At 40.9% G+C, this 17,585-nt stretch overlaps 1 protein-coding gene across 1 annotated transcript in view; it reads left to right on the top strand.

Moving 5' to 3' along the window:
- The window catches only part of LOC126108670 (DEAD-box helicase Dbp80-like), a 145,173-nt gene extending 131,212 nt beyond the window's left edge, over window positions 1-13,961 (top strand). Inside the window, exons 9-10 of the mRNA XM_049913979.1 lie at window positions 7,814-8,005; window positions 13,539-13,961. Coding sequence (XP_049769936.1) covers window positions 7,814-8,005; window positions 13,539-13,600 — 254 coding nt within the window. The 3' untranslated portion in view covers window positions 13,601-13,961. The remainder of the gene's footprint in view (window positions 1-7,813; window positions 8,006-13,538) is intronic.
- The last annotated feature ends 3,624 nt before the right edge of the window (window positions 13,962-17,585 follow it).

The raw sequence follows: 17,585 nt of genomic DNA, 5'->3' as shown, positions 1-17,585 counted from the left end.
CTGGCGACACAGCCTTCCCAATTGTGTCCTCTGCCCAGACTCTAGACACCCTCCAAAGTCTCTGTGTGCTGTACACTGCTCATCCCTTAGTGCAGTGGGTCCAGGAAAACTGTCACTTGCTCACTCTTGGTGGAGCCAATGTCATGTTTCTGTGGGTCACTGCTCATGTCGGTCTGCCAGGAAATGAGGCTGCAGATGCTGCTGCCAAGGCTGCAGTTCTCGTACCTCAGCCCTCAAGTACCTGTATTCCCTCTGATGATTTCCGTGTTGCCGTCTGTCAGTGGGTGGTGTCCCTTAGGCATTGCCAATGGTCCTCCCTTCACGAGAATAAACTTCAGCTTATTAAGCCTCTCCCCACACCTTGGAAGTGACCACATTTCGGCTCTCCCGCCGGGAGGAGATTATTTTAACTCGGATGCGTATTGGGCACTGCCTTTTTAGCCATTGTCATTTGCTCAGTGGCTCTACCCCACCACTTTGTATGTATTGAGTCCAAATTCTAACTGTCCGCCACTTCCTGCTGGAATGTCCTTTTTTTAGCAATTTACGTTCCAGTTTGGGTTTGCCATCAGATTTATCAGCTGTTTTGGCAAATGATGTGCAGGCTGTCAACTGTGTTTTATTTTTTATCTGCCAAAGCAATATGGCAAAGGCCATTTAATTTTTATTTTTGGACCTCCTTTTTTTTTTCTTCTTTTTTCTTTTTTGTCGCCCTTTTTCCACGTGCCGTTTTTAGCTGTCTCCTATTCTGTCCATTGGGACTGACATAGTCATTTCCCTTGTCTCTGTGTTTGTGTTCTATAGTCTTGACTTGGGCATATATGACCCCATTTTTTTTTTTTTCGCCTTAAAACAAAACAAAACAAAACTGTCTTGTAATTCAAAATACTTTGTTCCTCTGCCTGTTACCAGTTTCGGATGCTTTCACATCTGTCCTCTAAAGTTGCACATTTCTCATGCTATCCTAACAATCCCAAATGGGTGGTGTGTTTTATGATTTTATTTGCTGAGTATGTAAAGCAGCATGGATGTCCACAGTGGTTGCACACCTAACACACTGACTGCTGCAAGCAGAGATATGGATGTTTCTCCACCAGGACAGGCCAAGGCATCAGGTATAAGCCTCTTCTGTGGCTGCTGGTGGCCTAGTGTTAAACAGTAAGCTTGAAGGATGAATAGTGAAGCTACACTTGCATAGTGTTAGTATTTACTACTTAACAGTGAAATCAAACAGTGGAAACTCCGTGTAGGAATATCAGTAATGAAGAAAAATATAGATTGTAACTTACTGTTTACTGTAAAGATGAGATGCTAAGTTGCAGGTGGGCACAATTAAAACATGCCATTCACTCACACAAGCAAGCACTCCTCACGCACGTGACTGCCAACTCTGTCAGCTCGTGCCAGAATGCATTGTGACCCGAGCTGCCAGATTTGATAGTCGTGTGCACGAGGTGGGCTTACTTGCGTGAGTGAACGGTGTGTTTCTCTTTTTCCGACGAAGGCTGTGACTGGAGGCTTACGTGTAAGTCTTTTAATTGTGCCTGTCTGCAACTTGGCGTGTTGTCTTTACCATAAGTAGCCGTCTGTCTTTTTCCTACACTGTTGAGATTCCTACTTAACAGGGAATCTGACAACTTGCCGGCAGTATGTGCACATCGTTCTATTCAGCCGAGCTGCACTGCTACTCACTCGTCTGCCACAGTACCTGTGCACCACCGACTGCTGTCCAGCCGAGTGTTCCCGAGGGAATACGAGTGAGGCTGAAACTGCTCCTCTCTTTACTGCCACGAGACAAAATAGAAACTGTGGGGCCCGTGGAATGTCGTGAAACAGTCTTGGGCCAGAAGTTGGAACCAGTGTCAACTGAGGCTCAGCCGAACAAAATCATTTTTTTCTTCCATTGCTGCAGAGTCCAGGTTTTGTGGCTTTGTACCCATTTCCCTGTTCCGGGCATTTGTATAATTGATGTGTGGTTTTGCAATTCCAGCTCACCCTGTAATTCGCAGCTTGTGCAGCTACCTTTGTGTTGCTTTGTTGTGTACAGGATTTCAGAGTTCAGCATTCAGTTCCTTTGTGACCTTTACAGCTGTTGTCCTCTTAAATTTTTTTTAATAATCTTCTTGAATGACATTTTTCACAATCGCTCGACGTACGCTTTCGTTCGTGTTGTTACTTAGTGGGTGACGATTTTTCACTTTCCCTGAATGTGTTAGAAATGTTTGGTACGGTGCCTCTTGAAATGCTAAACACTTCGGCTACCTTGGTTACAGAAGCACCCACCGTACGAGTGCCAACAGTTTATATGTTTCCCAAATCACTTGGCTCTGACATAATGTTCTCTCAACTACATACAATACTTCGCTGACTACAACGGATGCAACGTATTGAAGATGTTGTACAGATGCTGTTAGTGATGAAATACGACAGCACGACCTGCAGGTGGGCTGGCATCTTGAATTTTGTTCAAGAATGCATTCCTCGTGGCGTTTCCATATTTTTGTCCAGCCCCTGTATTTTGTAGGAGAGTAAGAAGTGAAAGCATTCAAACTACGCTGGCAGCCGTGTCTGCAGGCCGACGCAGTGAGAGTGGCTTCTGAGTGTTTAGTAGGATGAACTGAGCTGCTCTGTTAACTTACCGACACACGGGTGCCACTGTAGTTCATCATCTGTCCGAATGCAGGAGAACTTCACTTGTGGCGCCACATCCAGTGTGTACCAGTAATATCCACTGACAGTACCTGTAAGGCTTTTTCTTTTCTGTGGAACTGCATAATATTAATCTTTGTAAGACTAAGGTTAAGCTGTTTACTGTCGAGCAGATGTAAGCTTGTTCCACAATTCCTATGACAGATAGTAGGGTAACTTGGGGTAAATCCGGCCGGGTGGGTAAACCCGACCGCCCTCTGTTTGTGAGAAACGGCAAAGTGGAACTATTTGGCATTAGCGTTACTATATAGAGCATTCCAAATAACGAAAATGTCACCTTGGCAGCTTTGCCGCATTTGATATTTAGGCACTCAAAAGACAAAAAGTGTGTTTTTGATTGATTCAATTTAATTTTTGTGCAAATTGCATCACTACATTTTCCTTATTCAGGGTGTATACGGCCCGGAACAGCCGGGAGATCCTGGAAAAACCCGGGAATTTTTCCATCCGGGAGAAAACCGGGAAAAACCCGGGAATTGTTTAGAATTCTGGGAATTTTTCATTGTTTTAGTTTTCAGTTAAACTTTTGTGATTTTGACAGGTAAGAACCAATACTCTAACAAAGGATATTATTGTATCCCGCTACTGCAGAATGATACTGCAGCAACAAAACATGAACGGGAGAAAAAAAAAACGAAAATAAAATTTAAGTTGCAAAGTAAATGCGCCGTATACAACAACAAAACAGTCCTCATACAAGCGTCTGCCAACAGTTAAGTGTGTCAGAGGCTTTAGGAACACTATGCAGTGCTTTATCACAACAAATTGCCTCCGATGAGTGTGACGTGACAACTGTTTAAATTAGATACGTTTGAGCAGTTGCAGGCGGGCTCTTGCGCATGCGCAGTTGAGTCGCGTATGAGTAGTACCTTTTCCTGCTTCTGGTTACGAAGTGTGGCTGGGCGCCACTACTTAATATTGCCATGGTTCGGAAATATCGTAGATTCAGGGCTGATGCACAGAGCAGTCAGAGTTGTGGTGGGGAGGTTGGTCGTCTCCACGTGGCCTGTGTTTACGTTCAGTGATTTTGTTGTTTCCTCTTCGTTTATTGTTCTCATGTTAAATGATAACAAAATGGATTTTTGTGGCCGGGAGCTATCAAATGAATTAAAATACGTTCACATAATTACGGAAGGCTAAAATACGTTAATAGTTTCAGATTTTATTTCCTCGTTTGACAGTCAAGCATTAATCGCCTTACAGAACAATGAAGTTACTTTTGCCGGTTTGCTAAAGAGACTTGGCTTTTATTGAACCTTTCTACTGAGGCAGTTAATTTATTTGAAACCAAGTGTTTAATTTCACACTATTGGCTAGTTTCAACTGTCCGCTGTATTTCAAGTGCATGTATGGTATTATGCTATATTAAAGAACCAAACATGAGTACTGGTACGCCAAGAAAATTTACATACAGATGTGCATTTTAAGCTGAATTGTGCACTTTAGTATGGTTCGCGAAATCCCGACGCTCTTGAAGTATCGTTTGATGTCTTGTTTCTTTTATGATATAATGTAAGATCTTTTAGTGGTTTGCACGTACGAACATATGGGCTTCCTGCGTCATCGTAGCTGTGCGAGCGCAGTGACACCTGTTATCTGGCGCTTTCTTGCAACTGCTGAAACGAACCTATTTCTAACAGGTCGCGGGAAAATATTGCGAATGGTGGTTTGAAAAGCGTTACATTCAAAGCAGATTTCCTTATACGCAAGATGGACTACGTGCGAGAATGTACGATGAATTTCTTAAATCACAAAGCGTTTGACTCTCATTTAAAAATCAACTCTTTGAGGACGACCATTTAGAAGTATTTCGAGCCCAGAAGATGAGACATTTGCGTCATTATTAAAAATTTTACTGGCACATTTGTGTGTGTATCTTAAAGTGCAACACGCGCAAAAAAGATCAACATTATATGTGGAAGCTTAGCTTCTCTTCCAACTTATTAATCTTCGAAACCAATATTATATGTGAATGCTATGTACAGGGCTATTACAAATGATTGAAGCAATTTCATAAATTGACTGTAGCTCCATTCATTGACATATGGTCACGACACACTACAGATACGTAGAAAAACTCATAAAGTTTTGTTCGGCTGAAACCGCACTTCAGGTTTCTGCCGTCAGAGCGCTCGAGAGCGCAGTGAGACAAAATGGTGACAGGAGCCGAGAAAGTGTATGTCGTGCTTGAAATGCACTCACATCAGTCAGCCATAACAGTGCAACGACACTTCAGGACGAAGTTAAACAAAGAGCCACCAACTGCTAACTCCATTCGGCGATGGTATGCGCAGTTTAAAGCTTCTGGATGCCTCTGTAAGGGGAAATCAACGGGTCGGCCTGCAGTGAGCGAAGAAACGGTTGAACGCGTGCGGGCAAGTTTCACGCGTAGCCCGCGGAAAATTGGCTCATGCCAGAACTGGAGACCGACAGCGCCGACTTCATCTTTCAACAGGATGGTGCTCCACTGCACTTCCATCATGATGTTCGGCATTTCTTAAACAGGAGATTGGAAAACCGATGGATCGGTCGTGGTGGAGATCATGATCAGCAATTCATGTCATGGCCTTCACGCTCTCCCGACTTAACCCCATGCGATTTCTTTCTGTGGGGTTATGTGAAAGATTCAGTGTTTAAACATCCTCTACCAAGAAACGTGCCAAAACTGCGAGCTCGCACCAACGATGCTTTCGAACTCATTGAAGGAGACATGCTGCGCCGAGTGTGGGAGGAACTTGATTATCGGCTTGACGTCTGCCGAATCACTAAAGGGGCACATATCGAACATTTGTGAATGCCTAAAAAAACTTTTTGAGTTTTTGTATGTGTGTGCAAAGCATTGTGAAAATATCTCAAATAATAAAGTTATTGTAGAGCTGTGAAATCGCTTCAATCATTTGTAATAACCCTGTATATTAATTTAAGCCATTAGCTTTTCTTATTTGTGCATTCGCACTACTTAAGAGTGATCTTGCTATTGGCTGACTACATCATGTATCCTATTGCTGTCATCAGCTGGCGAGATCACGTGAATGAGCTATGACGCTCACAAAAGCGCATCGCAATCTCAATTTTAATGCTTCGGAAAGTGACATGCGATATTTGGTGGGATTCAAATTCATACCTTCGTAATACAAAAATATACAGCGTACATGTTGCTGCACATCAAAGGTCTTTCAAAACGTGTTTTTCCCCCTGAGTTTCGTTTTCTAAAGTGCCGGGAAATTATACTTCAGTATATAAAACCATTAACATTCAAAGGATTGAATTCTTTTACAGTGCCGAGGAAGAGTATACTGTCACTTAACACGGAAAAGGTGTATTTTCATCCAGGAGAAAGTGTATTTTTAACCGGGGAAAATCCGGGAATTTATTTTCCTTGTCCACGTATACACCCTGTTATTAAATAAAACGATTGCAAAACAAACGGTAAGTGATTTTGTTGTGCATTTAGTGACCCATCAGTGTATGTATCGCTTTTGTCGGAAATTTCGTGTAAATTGTTTCTGTGTGTGTGTTAAATGGAAAAATGGCATGGTGGGGTAAAGCCGACTACTAAATGGTGGGGTAAATCCGACCACATATTTTTTATTGTTTGTGTATGGAATTATTTATTTATGGAAACAAAGTGAATTTTTGTTTATTTTTAGGAAAATGGTACGAAATTACAAACGAAAAACGACAAAACGTAATCAAAATGATATTCGCCATATTCGCCGAGCAGTTGCTGCAATGCAAATGGGAATTTCTTTACGATCGCTCGTGATTTTATCATTCCGAGATTGACATTGCTGTTGCACTGCTGTGCTATGAAATCATCTTTTTCAATTAAAATTTACATTCACATAACTTTCAGTACGTTTAGTACACTAAACATTGTTATTTTTTTAATACATTTTGTTCATTTATGTAAAAAACAAAATTACTAATAATTATCCCCCCCCCCCCCCAAAAAAAAAAGTTCATTTAGAACTATTTCTGTGCAAAATCAGTCAATCAAATAGGGGTTGGATTTACCCCACCATTTGTGCAAATGGCAAAAATGGATGATTTTTTACATTCTCAAAAACTATTGATCGTATAACAAAAATATTTTGCAAACAGTTGTTCCTTTATATTACCTATAATTTAACCTATATAAAGTTAAGATACGACCTTAGATAAGCGTTTTATAGCCGCAAGAAATTACTAAGTCGGTTTTATCCCACCTTACCCTATACACCATCTGTCCATAAAGTTTCAAGACTGGAGACCTATAGTCTCCCCACAGTTGAGTGCAACACAAAGGACATTCATACAACCATGGGAAACTGTCAGAAAAGTCCTCCTTTAGGATGTCATTCAACTTGAGCATCACATTTACACCTTTGTTGATCTTTGAAAACTGTGAGAGACCCACTCTGCACTTTTTCATTTTGTGATAGGTTCTTGTCAGTAACATAAAGCATCATCACGCATGATTATTTTTTTTTTTTTCCAGAAAAGAATTTTCTGGGTTTTTCTTTTCAGTGGAGTCACAACAATTATCCATGCATTGTCATTTTTGTTTGGGAGTTGAGGTATGTGGGACTAACTTGGTACACACTTTTGTCGTCTTCAAAATGTTCTAGAGAATGTCTTGAACAGTTGAGACAGAGGTGGTCAGTTTGTTGCTTTATTGAAATTTGTGACACGACAATGTTGAGCTGCACAGCCACTATTTACCACTGCCTGCTAACAACTGACGGGTCAAATGCAAATCTGTTGTTTCCATTTGTTAGTTCAAGCAGCCATTATTGTTTCTGACATATCTAATATTCCAGGAATAAAATAAGTTCTGGATCTTCTTGGATGGTCAGTATGTGATAGCAGGTAGCAGGACATATGTCTTACAGTTTATTGTAACTGCTATATTCTCCGTATGTTCTTGCACAATTTTTTTGTCACCAGATGTACAATTTGTGTGATAACGTGCTGACTGTTAGGATGAATACCAAATGCCAGTAAAAAACTATGCTGATTATTCAAACGATTTTGAGAAGCATTCTCCCATTGTGTGTGTATTGAAAACATAGCCATTATGTGTACAGGTGTGTAGTTTCAAGTTACACTATCCTTTCTGCAGGTATCGACGTCGAGCAGGTGACGATTGTGGTGAACTTCGATCTGCCGGTGCTGGTGAACCGGCGGGCGGATTGCGAGACGTACCTCCACAGGATCGGCCGGACAGGTCGCTTCGGCAAGGCTGGCATCGCTATCAACCTGGTTGACGGACAGGAGGCGATGGGGCTGCTGCGGCAAATAGAGGAGCACTTCGGTACGCACAAATGCGGGGTTTGGTTTGTCACATGTGGCAGGGTAGCGAGTCGCGGCTATTAATGGGGAGACACAGCTTCTTTCTGAGCAATGATGTTTCCAGTGTTCAGGCTTTATCCTCTGACTTGATGTGTGATTGCACCACATTCTGAGCTCATGAATCTGTTCTGTCAATGTTGAAATAAAAATAAGGAAAGGGGCAGATGTAACAACGTCCCCTGTAATTGATGAAAAGTACAGTCAACAGATGTGTGAGTGAGGTTGATAATGTTGCTAATTTTCAGATGACATCCTCCAGGTGTGTGTGTGTGTGTGTGTGTGTGTGTGTGTGTGTGTGTGTGTGTGTGTAGTCTTTTACATGTCTTGCTCCGTAGGACCAAACTGATGAACAAATCTCCATGGTCAGGGAATGAGTCAGTACAAGTCAGTAACTGCAGAAGAGTAATAATAGGTAAAATAAAACATACTCAAATCCAATGCAGATGACAAGCTATGACCATATATAACACAGGAATTAGTGTACCCTTCAGGTACAAGCTGTTGGTACAATGGTATATTTGTAAATGAGACCATTGCATTGCTCATTTGGGGAAATTCATGGTGGTATAACTATTTATGGTAAATATGAAGGGGACGGTGGCTTTGTGTGTGTGTGTGTGTGTGTGTGTGTGTGTGTGTGTGGTGTTTTTTGAGAGGGGGGGGGGGGGTGTCGTTCACGCACACATTGAAAATGTAATTAGGTATGTTATTGGGAACAGAGACGATACTAGTGTAAATATTGTCATTTAAGATGGATTCATGTTGTTTTCTTTGCTGTCTGTATATTTGAAATGTTTCAAGGATGTCTAGATTTTTGCCTTCAGGTTGGATATGTAGGATGCTGATACTTGTGTTGTTGACATTGTGTTTTGTTTCATGCATGTGGGTGGCTATTGCTGATGTGGTATTTTTGTTTTTCATTGCTGCCATGTGTTCTTTGAATCTAATCTCAAATGATCCACCTGTATGGCCCAAGTAGAAACACTCACAGTACAAAATTGAATATTTAGACTGTGTTGTGTCTGCATAAGCCAGACAAGTAGATCATTTGAGATTAAATTCAAAGAACACATGACAGCACTAAAAAACAAGTAATACCACACATCAACAATATGTATGCAAATGTGTAAAAGTCTATTTTGTATTAAAATATGTGTATCATGTTCTGAAAAGCCATTTACCCTGATAATAATAAAATACTGGTGTTGTAAGGAAGAACAAACAAACATTTTGTGTATAGTTGCACTACTCAAATTGGAAAGAGTACAGTCTGCAGAGATGGTATGAATTTAAGAAATTTTCCAACATTCTTTTCATGCACAGTCTCTTATATTATAATCACCTCATTAACCAATATTTGTACATTCCTGTAAAAGGAATGTCCTGAAATCAGTTAGGGGATCTCTAGATAACTTTTAATTAAAAGTTTAGACCCACTAAGTTCAACTGCTCATGCACAGCAGTCAGTACATTGTGTTGATAAGTCATTAGATTCAAATGGAATACAGTTTTCCATGTACACCATTCCCCATACAGCAAAGAGCTTCTTGAAAAAATGGCTAGCTAATATGTACCCTGATGTAGGGAACCACTCAATGGTCACATTAAGTGGTGCTCCAATACACTAATAATGTCCATCAATACCAACAAGCAGTTCACTAACTTCATCTGTAATCCATTTTATACTTCGGTGAAATATGCTAAGTCCTTGACTACTTAGATATCTGACCTTTTTGAAGGTGTTTCCTTTGTTAGAGAGATTTTTCATAAGGAGGGATACTGATTAGCTGATTTCAGTCTAAGGAAGGGTCAGCTCTAACAGCTATCCCACAGAATTTTCCCATGAGTGAGCCATACCGTCGTCCACTACACTGTCACCAACATCTGCTTCCCATAGCTGTTGAGATACGGGCCATGTATCCTGCAGCTGTTGGCGTACGCATCTGCCACGAGAACTACCTAACAGCAGAAACTACTTCTTTCTATTTCAATGTACAGCTAATGTTGGTTTCTTAACTGTTGTAGCCTGCTGCATGTTTCCTACATCTACAGCTACAAGAAAGCTCTCTCCTCTAAACTGTGACAGTTGGTCATATCTGTGGGGGGATACATCAAATGAAACTGTCTAAATATACCCTTCTCCTGGCAGCCTTCTTCCCAACTGCCAGTTACAATTCCCCAGCCCGTTTGTCCCTCCTCATCCTATCTACCTTCTCCCTTATATTTTCTAACTGCACCTTAATGGCACAGATCATACACTCCTGGTCCTCTGTTGACTTATTGTTGCTAGATATCATGCGATTTTGTCACAAATCTCGCACTGTAACCCACTACTCGTGAACCTATGACAGAGCCCACAAAGCTCTCTGGTAAAAAAAAAAAAAAAAACTGTGGCCGCCTTACGTAAGTTATATTACAGTAAAGTGATTTTATGAACTATCGCTTTGATTGAAACACACACACATACAGGCCCCTCTTCTCTTGAGATTCCCAGTTCTTCACAGAGGCAGTCTGCCATTTTGTTCTTTGTTATTCAGACTTGTTTCACCTGACTGAAAGCATTTGCACCATGTGACCACTGTGTTGCACAACTCCATTATTACCACAGTAGTTGTAGTGCTAGGGATTCTGCATGAGAAATCTTGTGCGTAGTGGCTGCCCAATTGCTGACACGTCAGTACTGTCCCAGAAAATACAGCCAGTCGACAAAGGATGTGACCCATCCAGGATATTGTTCAAATACCAAATAGTACTAACAGGGATACTGAACTTTTACAAAAGAGGGCAGCCAAAGTGGTCGCACGTTTGTTAAGTCGGAGATGCTGAAGAAACTGAACTGGCAGACACAAAGTAGGTGCAGAGATAGCCTACTACTGAAGTTTCAAGAACCACCTGTAAGTGACAAATCTAGGAATTTACTAAAACTACTGTACATATCACTCCCATAGGGATTCCTATTACAAGATTAAACTAATTTCAGTGCCCCCAGAATAGTAACTCTGCCATGCCATGAATTTCACAGAGTATGGACGTAGATGTACAAAATTAATTTTCTTCGATCTTCACTTATATAATTACTCTCAAAAACGCTACACAAATTGTATTTTTGATTAAGTTAATAAATGTTCTCAGTTTAACTTCATCCAGGGAACCATTCTCTTCAGTTCAAATTTATTTTGTCCTCTGGAAAAAGCGGGCTATTTCTGAAGTGTGTAAGTGCATTAACTCTGGCGGTTATCGACTGCCAATCTCTGCACTGGACACCGATTGTCTGCATTTTTGATGGCACCAGGTCAGCTGCTTGCACATAGCTGTGTTGCCTGCAGATGGCACAGCCAGGGCTCCTGGTGACACCACCTGATTAATGACAACACACTCAGTTCTAGTTCTGTCTACGAGCAATACCTCAACTGAATCGTGTATCTGTGCTGATGTTCCATGGATTTAACATCCTCCTCTCCCCCCCCCCTCCCCCCCCCCCCCTCCCAATAAGCATGTTGTTTCCTATAATAGGAGTTTTGCTGTCTGTTTTGTGATTTTGCAAAAAATATGTCTGTGACTTACCTGTAGAGGAGTGGTGTGTGACACTCTTAGAAACACTGAATAGAAGACAGTTAACCATACCTTTTGAGCTCGTTATCTTTTTTTGTAAGAGTACACACATTCACACCAACAGACACCCAAACGTATACAATCGCTGTAACTCGCCGTTTCCGTGAGTGTATACGTTTTGGTGTCTGTTCGGTGTGAATGTGTGTGCTCTACTGGAAAAAGAGCAAGAACTCACAAGCTAGTGTTAATTGCATTCTATTACATGTTTTTGTGTGCCACGCACCAGTCCTCTGTAGTTAAATAGCTATACAGTTCTGTGCACAAGTCTTTCTTTCCTGGTCCCTTTTTCCAGTGTGGCAACTTCAGTCATTCCAGTGACCACTGGTAAACAGATGCTGGAAAATGGGCATCGCCATCCCTTATTAAGTGTAGAATCTGACAGGCATGCCATTGCGTCCTATGATCTTCTCCATGATTGAGTGATTTGAGCTCTCGCATTTCCTTGTCTATCATATTCACATCTGCATGGTCAAATGTAGAAAATGCTTTGTAATTTTCTTTGACAGAACCTCTTCAGAAGGCAGACTTTTTTCCAGCCTTCATTTTATTGACACATATGCTATATGCATATCATCGTTGTCCTTAGACCTCTTTGTACTTCATTCAGCATTTGATTGTCAGGGAGTACTCCGTTCTGTATCAATTTGCTTTGCGTCTCTGCTTTTGCTAGAGTTTCCTGGTCTTGTTGCTGAACTTTGGTGGATACCTTTCCATCATTCACTACCTTTCTGCATCCCACCTTGATCTGCATCTGATGTTCTGCTTCCTCTTCCCCAGAGCTCAGTGTGTCACGTACTTCCTGAAACTCATTTGTCCAATCACCCAATCACAAAGTTGCCGCTTTGCTATATGTATGGCCTGAATGTCGCATCTGATTTGCTGTAATACCTCCCTAGAGTATGCTACGAGAAGTTTTATATTTTTATACCACTAAGTCATTTCTCTGCCTATGTTCAGAACATAAGAAAATACAAAATTTCAAAAAGTGGGTTATCGTTTTATTCATATTTTTAAATACTATTTGAAAATTGAATTATTAATAGGATTCGTATGTCACAATTGTCCTAGAAAATTACACTGTGTCTAAAAGCTGATTGAAAGGACATTAACTTCGTACTATGTTATCATGTTCATGGTAGAGTCAAGGCCATTTAATTTATTAATGAAGTGATTCCTGTGTAAACAGCAGTTTTAATGTATTTTTTATGATACAAACTACTCATTCTTATCTAACTGTAACAAAATTAAAGATTGAGTGCATACTATTTCAAAATAATGGATAATTTGCACATGCCAAAGAAGCTTTCGCTTGTATTTTTGTCTTCAGGATTAAATTTTGTGAACTCTCTTTGATTATATTACGATACATTTTTTCTAGCTGTGACTAACTCCCGGCATCGTAGATGTAAGCTGCAGCTTGAGATACATGCACTTTCCAAAGATACCACAATTTACAGAGGGATTTCTACAAGCCAAACTTTCTAACTGTGTGCTTAGGAAAAATAGTTTTTAAGTGATTCATTTGTAGTTCATATGTAAGGGGGGGGGATTAATAACATGCAATCAGATGTATATGAATAATATTGAAGTATCTTTTTGGGACATTATAATTTTATATTGGGATCAGATAAAAAAAATTGGTTTGGATGTGACAAGAAAAGCACAAATGTTATGGAAAGATGACACCAAACGAAACGTTACGCCACTCACCATTTAGATTTGATCTTGTGTGTTTGTTTGTTGGGGGGGGGGGGGGGGGGCGGACCTGCTATTTAAACATTCTTGCTATTGCAATGTAATATTACTGTCAGCAGAATTTTGTGGTTTGGTGGAATTTTACCAACTGTTTACTTCACACTCATCTGTCTCATTCTCACTTTCAGGCAAGAAGATAGCACTGCTCGACGCAGAGGATGTCGACGAGATTGAGAAGCTAGGCCAGTGAGCAGTCACCACGTGTGCTGTACAATGACTGACTCTTTACGAGCCTGGTGTGGCATTACGTGGCCAGTTCTGGGTGATTTGAACGTGCGAAAGTTACTTTTTTTTTTAATTTTGGAATACAGTGAATTGAAGCAGAACAGTGTGTTTTGTGTCAGTGACGTTTACGTATCAGTGATGTTTATATGCTCCTCTGTCCCCTCTACCTTCCTATGTTCTCCTGCTCCACCCACCGTAATGCTTTCTTCTTTATTCTGGACTCGTGTGAACAATTCGTTCTATGGATTGTTGCTTCACAGCTCTCACCATTCAGCTTGTAATGAGTAGTAAAGATATGATGTATGTAAATAAAGCTATTTGCATAAGTTTTGTTTACAGTTATTCAAGTGGCGTTCCTTGCTGCAGTAACACCTTTTTGCAGAATTGAGCGTGCTCCCTGTAGTCTACTCAGAGGAGTGTCCTCAGTTGAGAAGTGGTACAGTCCAGGTGACAAGTGGTGCCATAGTCTTTCAGCTACCGTATTTACTCTAATATAAGCCGCACTCGAACCTAAGCCATACCTGAAATTTGAGACTGGAAATTCAAGGGGAGAGAAAAGTTTGACTGCACCTCCAAATCGAAACAAAGTTGGTCCATTGTAACATGAGACACAATTTAGGTTGAATGGATGAAGATACAGCAACAGTAGTTTGGTTCGAGTCGTAAGCTTAACAGTTAAGCTTTACCAAGTTGCCAATGCTATGTGTCAGGCGCTCCGTTCGTATTTATACGGGTACCCTTCCTTTTTCACGTGCTTCATCTGGTTTGAATCGATTGCTTATTTTGCTTTGATCTGATAAGTGCCGTTCTCTTTGTTATAGGTGTTTACGTCACTCTAAGCTAAAAATGCATTATTGTACTGTGTTATGCATTGTTTGTCGCATTTCGATGAAGAGTGTTTCCGACCTGTTGCCGCTTGCGGCGTGGCTTGCTTTTGTGCGCGCTACCGGCACTTACAATAAAAAAAAAGAGAGGAATTGTCTCATTAGCGAAACAGTGGCAAGAGACTGCTATTTGTTGTTACTTACACTGCTGTTTTCTTTGATGATGATCAACAACAACCAAATAATAGATTGCATATGATATAAGATGTTCTGAACGAGAGTTTACTGATTATTTTTCTCCATTTGAAAATCTTTGCAGACACCTCTTTAGTACATTACATTCTGCATAGAAATTAAGAGTCATCTTAGATTTAAAAATCTAGTCAGTTGCCGTGCTTCATTTCTGACTGTTTCACAATTCAGCATAAGAATAATATGAATATAAACATGACATGATATGTATAATCTTCCACGTTTGCTGTTGTCTCACTCTAGTTTCGTAGTTTATTAGGCATACAGGATTTAAATGAGATAGCAGCAAACACGAAAGAATACATGGCATAATGTTTATGTTCTTCTACCTTTTCTTTTAATTTATTTACTGACGCAGAGGTTTTGGCGTCAGTGTTTATCTTTGTGCCTGCAAAGCATGCATGCCTGTGAAGCGCTACATATATTCGACGGCAGAAGTTAATTGTGCCGCCACCTACCAACATTTTTCAGAACTTCCGCTTACTTTGCACTAGATTCTAAGCCGTAGGCGGATTTTTGGATTACAAAAACCAGAAAAAAAGTGCGGCTTGGATTCGAGTAAATATGGTATTACGTACGTACGGACTGATTATTGCAATTTGAATTGTGCTACCACTTAAGTAAAATGTGGGCAGTGATGGTATTCAGTTCCTGCACTGGTGTGTAAATGAGTAGCGTTACTCTTTCACAGTACAATTACTCACTTGTGATGTGTTCTCCTGGGACGTAGTACGACCACAATGTGAGACTTGTTTTCCTACAGTGCTTCTTAACGTAAAATCTAACTCCACCATTTGCAATTCCTTCCAAAATTTAAATTGCATCATCACATCAGTGATAAAGTGGACGTTGTTAGACAAATAATGAAAAGCAGTTATCACATCAATAGCTTATACTCATCTTACATGCAGATTTAACAAGACCTGGGTTTTTATTTCATAATAATCCAACACACTTTTTTTCCAAATTTGATTTTATTTTCTCCAGGAAAGATAACTGTTACTGTCATCACATCAATAGTTACTAAGCAAACCAGACTCTGACTCGGTAATTGACAGCGGCAATATTTTGCTAATTTATACCAATTTTACATTATTTACCATATCGTAGGACATTTGAAGAGTGGAAATACAAAACATTCTAACTGCCAAAGCTCACATTCATCAGGAAAATGTAAAAACAGTATCTCTCTCTCTTCTTGTGCAAAATTTATTTGTAGCCAAAAAACTGAAGCTATTCTGATGCCATAGAATTGTGCTGTCCACCTCGTCACTGCAGAATGTAATGAGACAATAGTCATCTTGTGAATTGTGCAGTTCATTTGTCTGTGCATGCTAAGAAAATTGGGGAGGAATTTGGCCTTACGCAAGACACCTTGGTAGTTTTCTTTTCACCCAGACAAGTTTTAGATGTGTCTAGGTGAAAACAAAACTACAAAGGTATCTCACATAAGGCAGAATTACTTTCCAGTACTCTAAGAAATGACACATATTAGAAAATAAATATAGTAATTTGTTAAAATGTTCTAATAGCTCTACAAGGAAATTGACAGTCTTAATTTTTATTTGAGATAATGCAGGTACAAAAATACCACAGTATTATTTTAACTGCACTCATGCTCATAAGTTAAGGATAATTGCAGAATGTGGTGCCACACAACGCGGCACTACACAAAACTGGCACTAATAGCATAGGTACATACGGAACACACACGACACAGATCTGTAAGTCCACGGTATTGGTGATAAGTTGAGAAAACCATCCTGAAACACGTCCTACAAAACGCCACTGTTTCCTGCACATGTACCCCAACATCAATATTGGATATGATCACCATGCACACATACACAGGCCACACAACGGGTTGGCATACTCTGGATCAGGTGGTCAACCAGCTACTGGGGTATAGCCTCCCATTCTTGCACCGGTGCCTGTCGGAGATCCTGAAGTGTCTTAGGGGTTTGAAGACTTGCAGCGATACGTCGACCGAGAGCATCCCAGACGTGCTTGATGGGGTTTAGGTCTGGAGAACAGGCAGGCCACTCCATTTGCCTTATTTCTTCTGTTTCAAGGTAGTCCTCCACGATGGCAGCTCAGTGGGGCCGTGTGTTGTTATCCATCAGGAGGAAGGTGGAACCCACTGCATCCCCGAAAAGGCAGATATACTGGTGCAAAATGACGTCCCGATAAAATCTGACCTGTTACAGTTTCTCTGTCAAAGACAAGCAGGGGTGTACGTGCATCAATCATAATCTCACCCACACCGTCAAACCACAACCTCCATCAGGTCCCTTTCAAGGACTTTAAGGGGTTGGCATCTGGTTCCTGGTTCACATCAGATGAAAACCTGGCAAGAACCACTGTTCAGACTTTATACCTGGACTCGTCTGTGAACATAACCTGGGAACACTGTTCCATTGACCGTGTACTGTGTTCTCGACACCAGGATTTACGGGCTCTCCTGTGACCAGGGGTCAGTGGAATGCACCTTTCAGGTCTCTGAATAAACCATGTCTGTTCAGTCATCTGTAGATTCTGTGTCTGGAGACAAATGTTCCAGTGGCTGCAGTAAGGTCCCGAGCGCGGCTGCCTGCAGTACTCCGTGGCCATCTGTGAGCACTGATGGTGAGATACCGGTCTTCGTGTGGTGTTGTACACTGTGGACGTCCCGTTCTGTAGTGCAACCTTGAGATCACACTTTGTGGCACACAGAGGGCCCGTGCTACGACCTGCTGTTTGGCGAGCCTCCAGTCACCCTAGTATTCTACCCCTCACAAAGTCATCAATATGTGTTCTTTGAGCCATTTTCAATACACAGTCAGCAATAGCACGTCTGAAAATGTCTGCACACTTACTCGCTGCATCTTACTCTGA

This window comes from Schistocerca cancellata, chromosome 11 (assembly GCF_023864275.1).
Source record: "Schistocerca cancellata isolate TAMUIC-IGC-003103 chromosome 11, iqSchCanc2.1, whole genome shotgun sequence".
NCBI classification, from domain to species: domain Eukaryota; kingdom Metazoa; phylum Arthropoda; class Insecta; order Orthoptera; family Acrididae; genus Schistocerca; species Schistocerca cancellata.
This window is presented reverse-complemented; position numbering and strand designations above follow the sequence as displayed.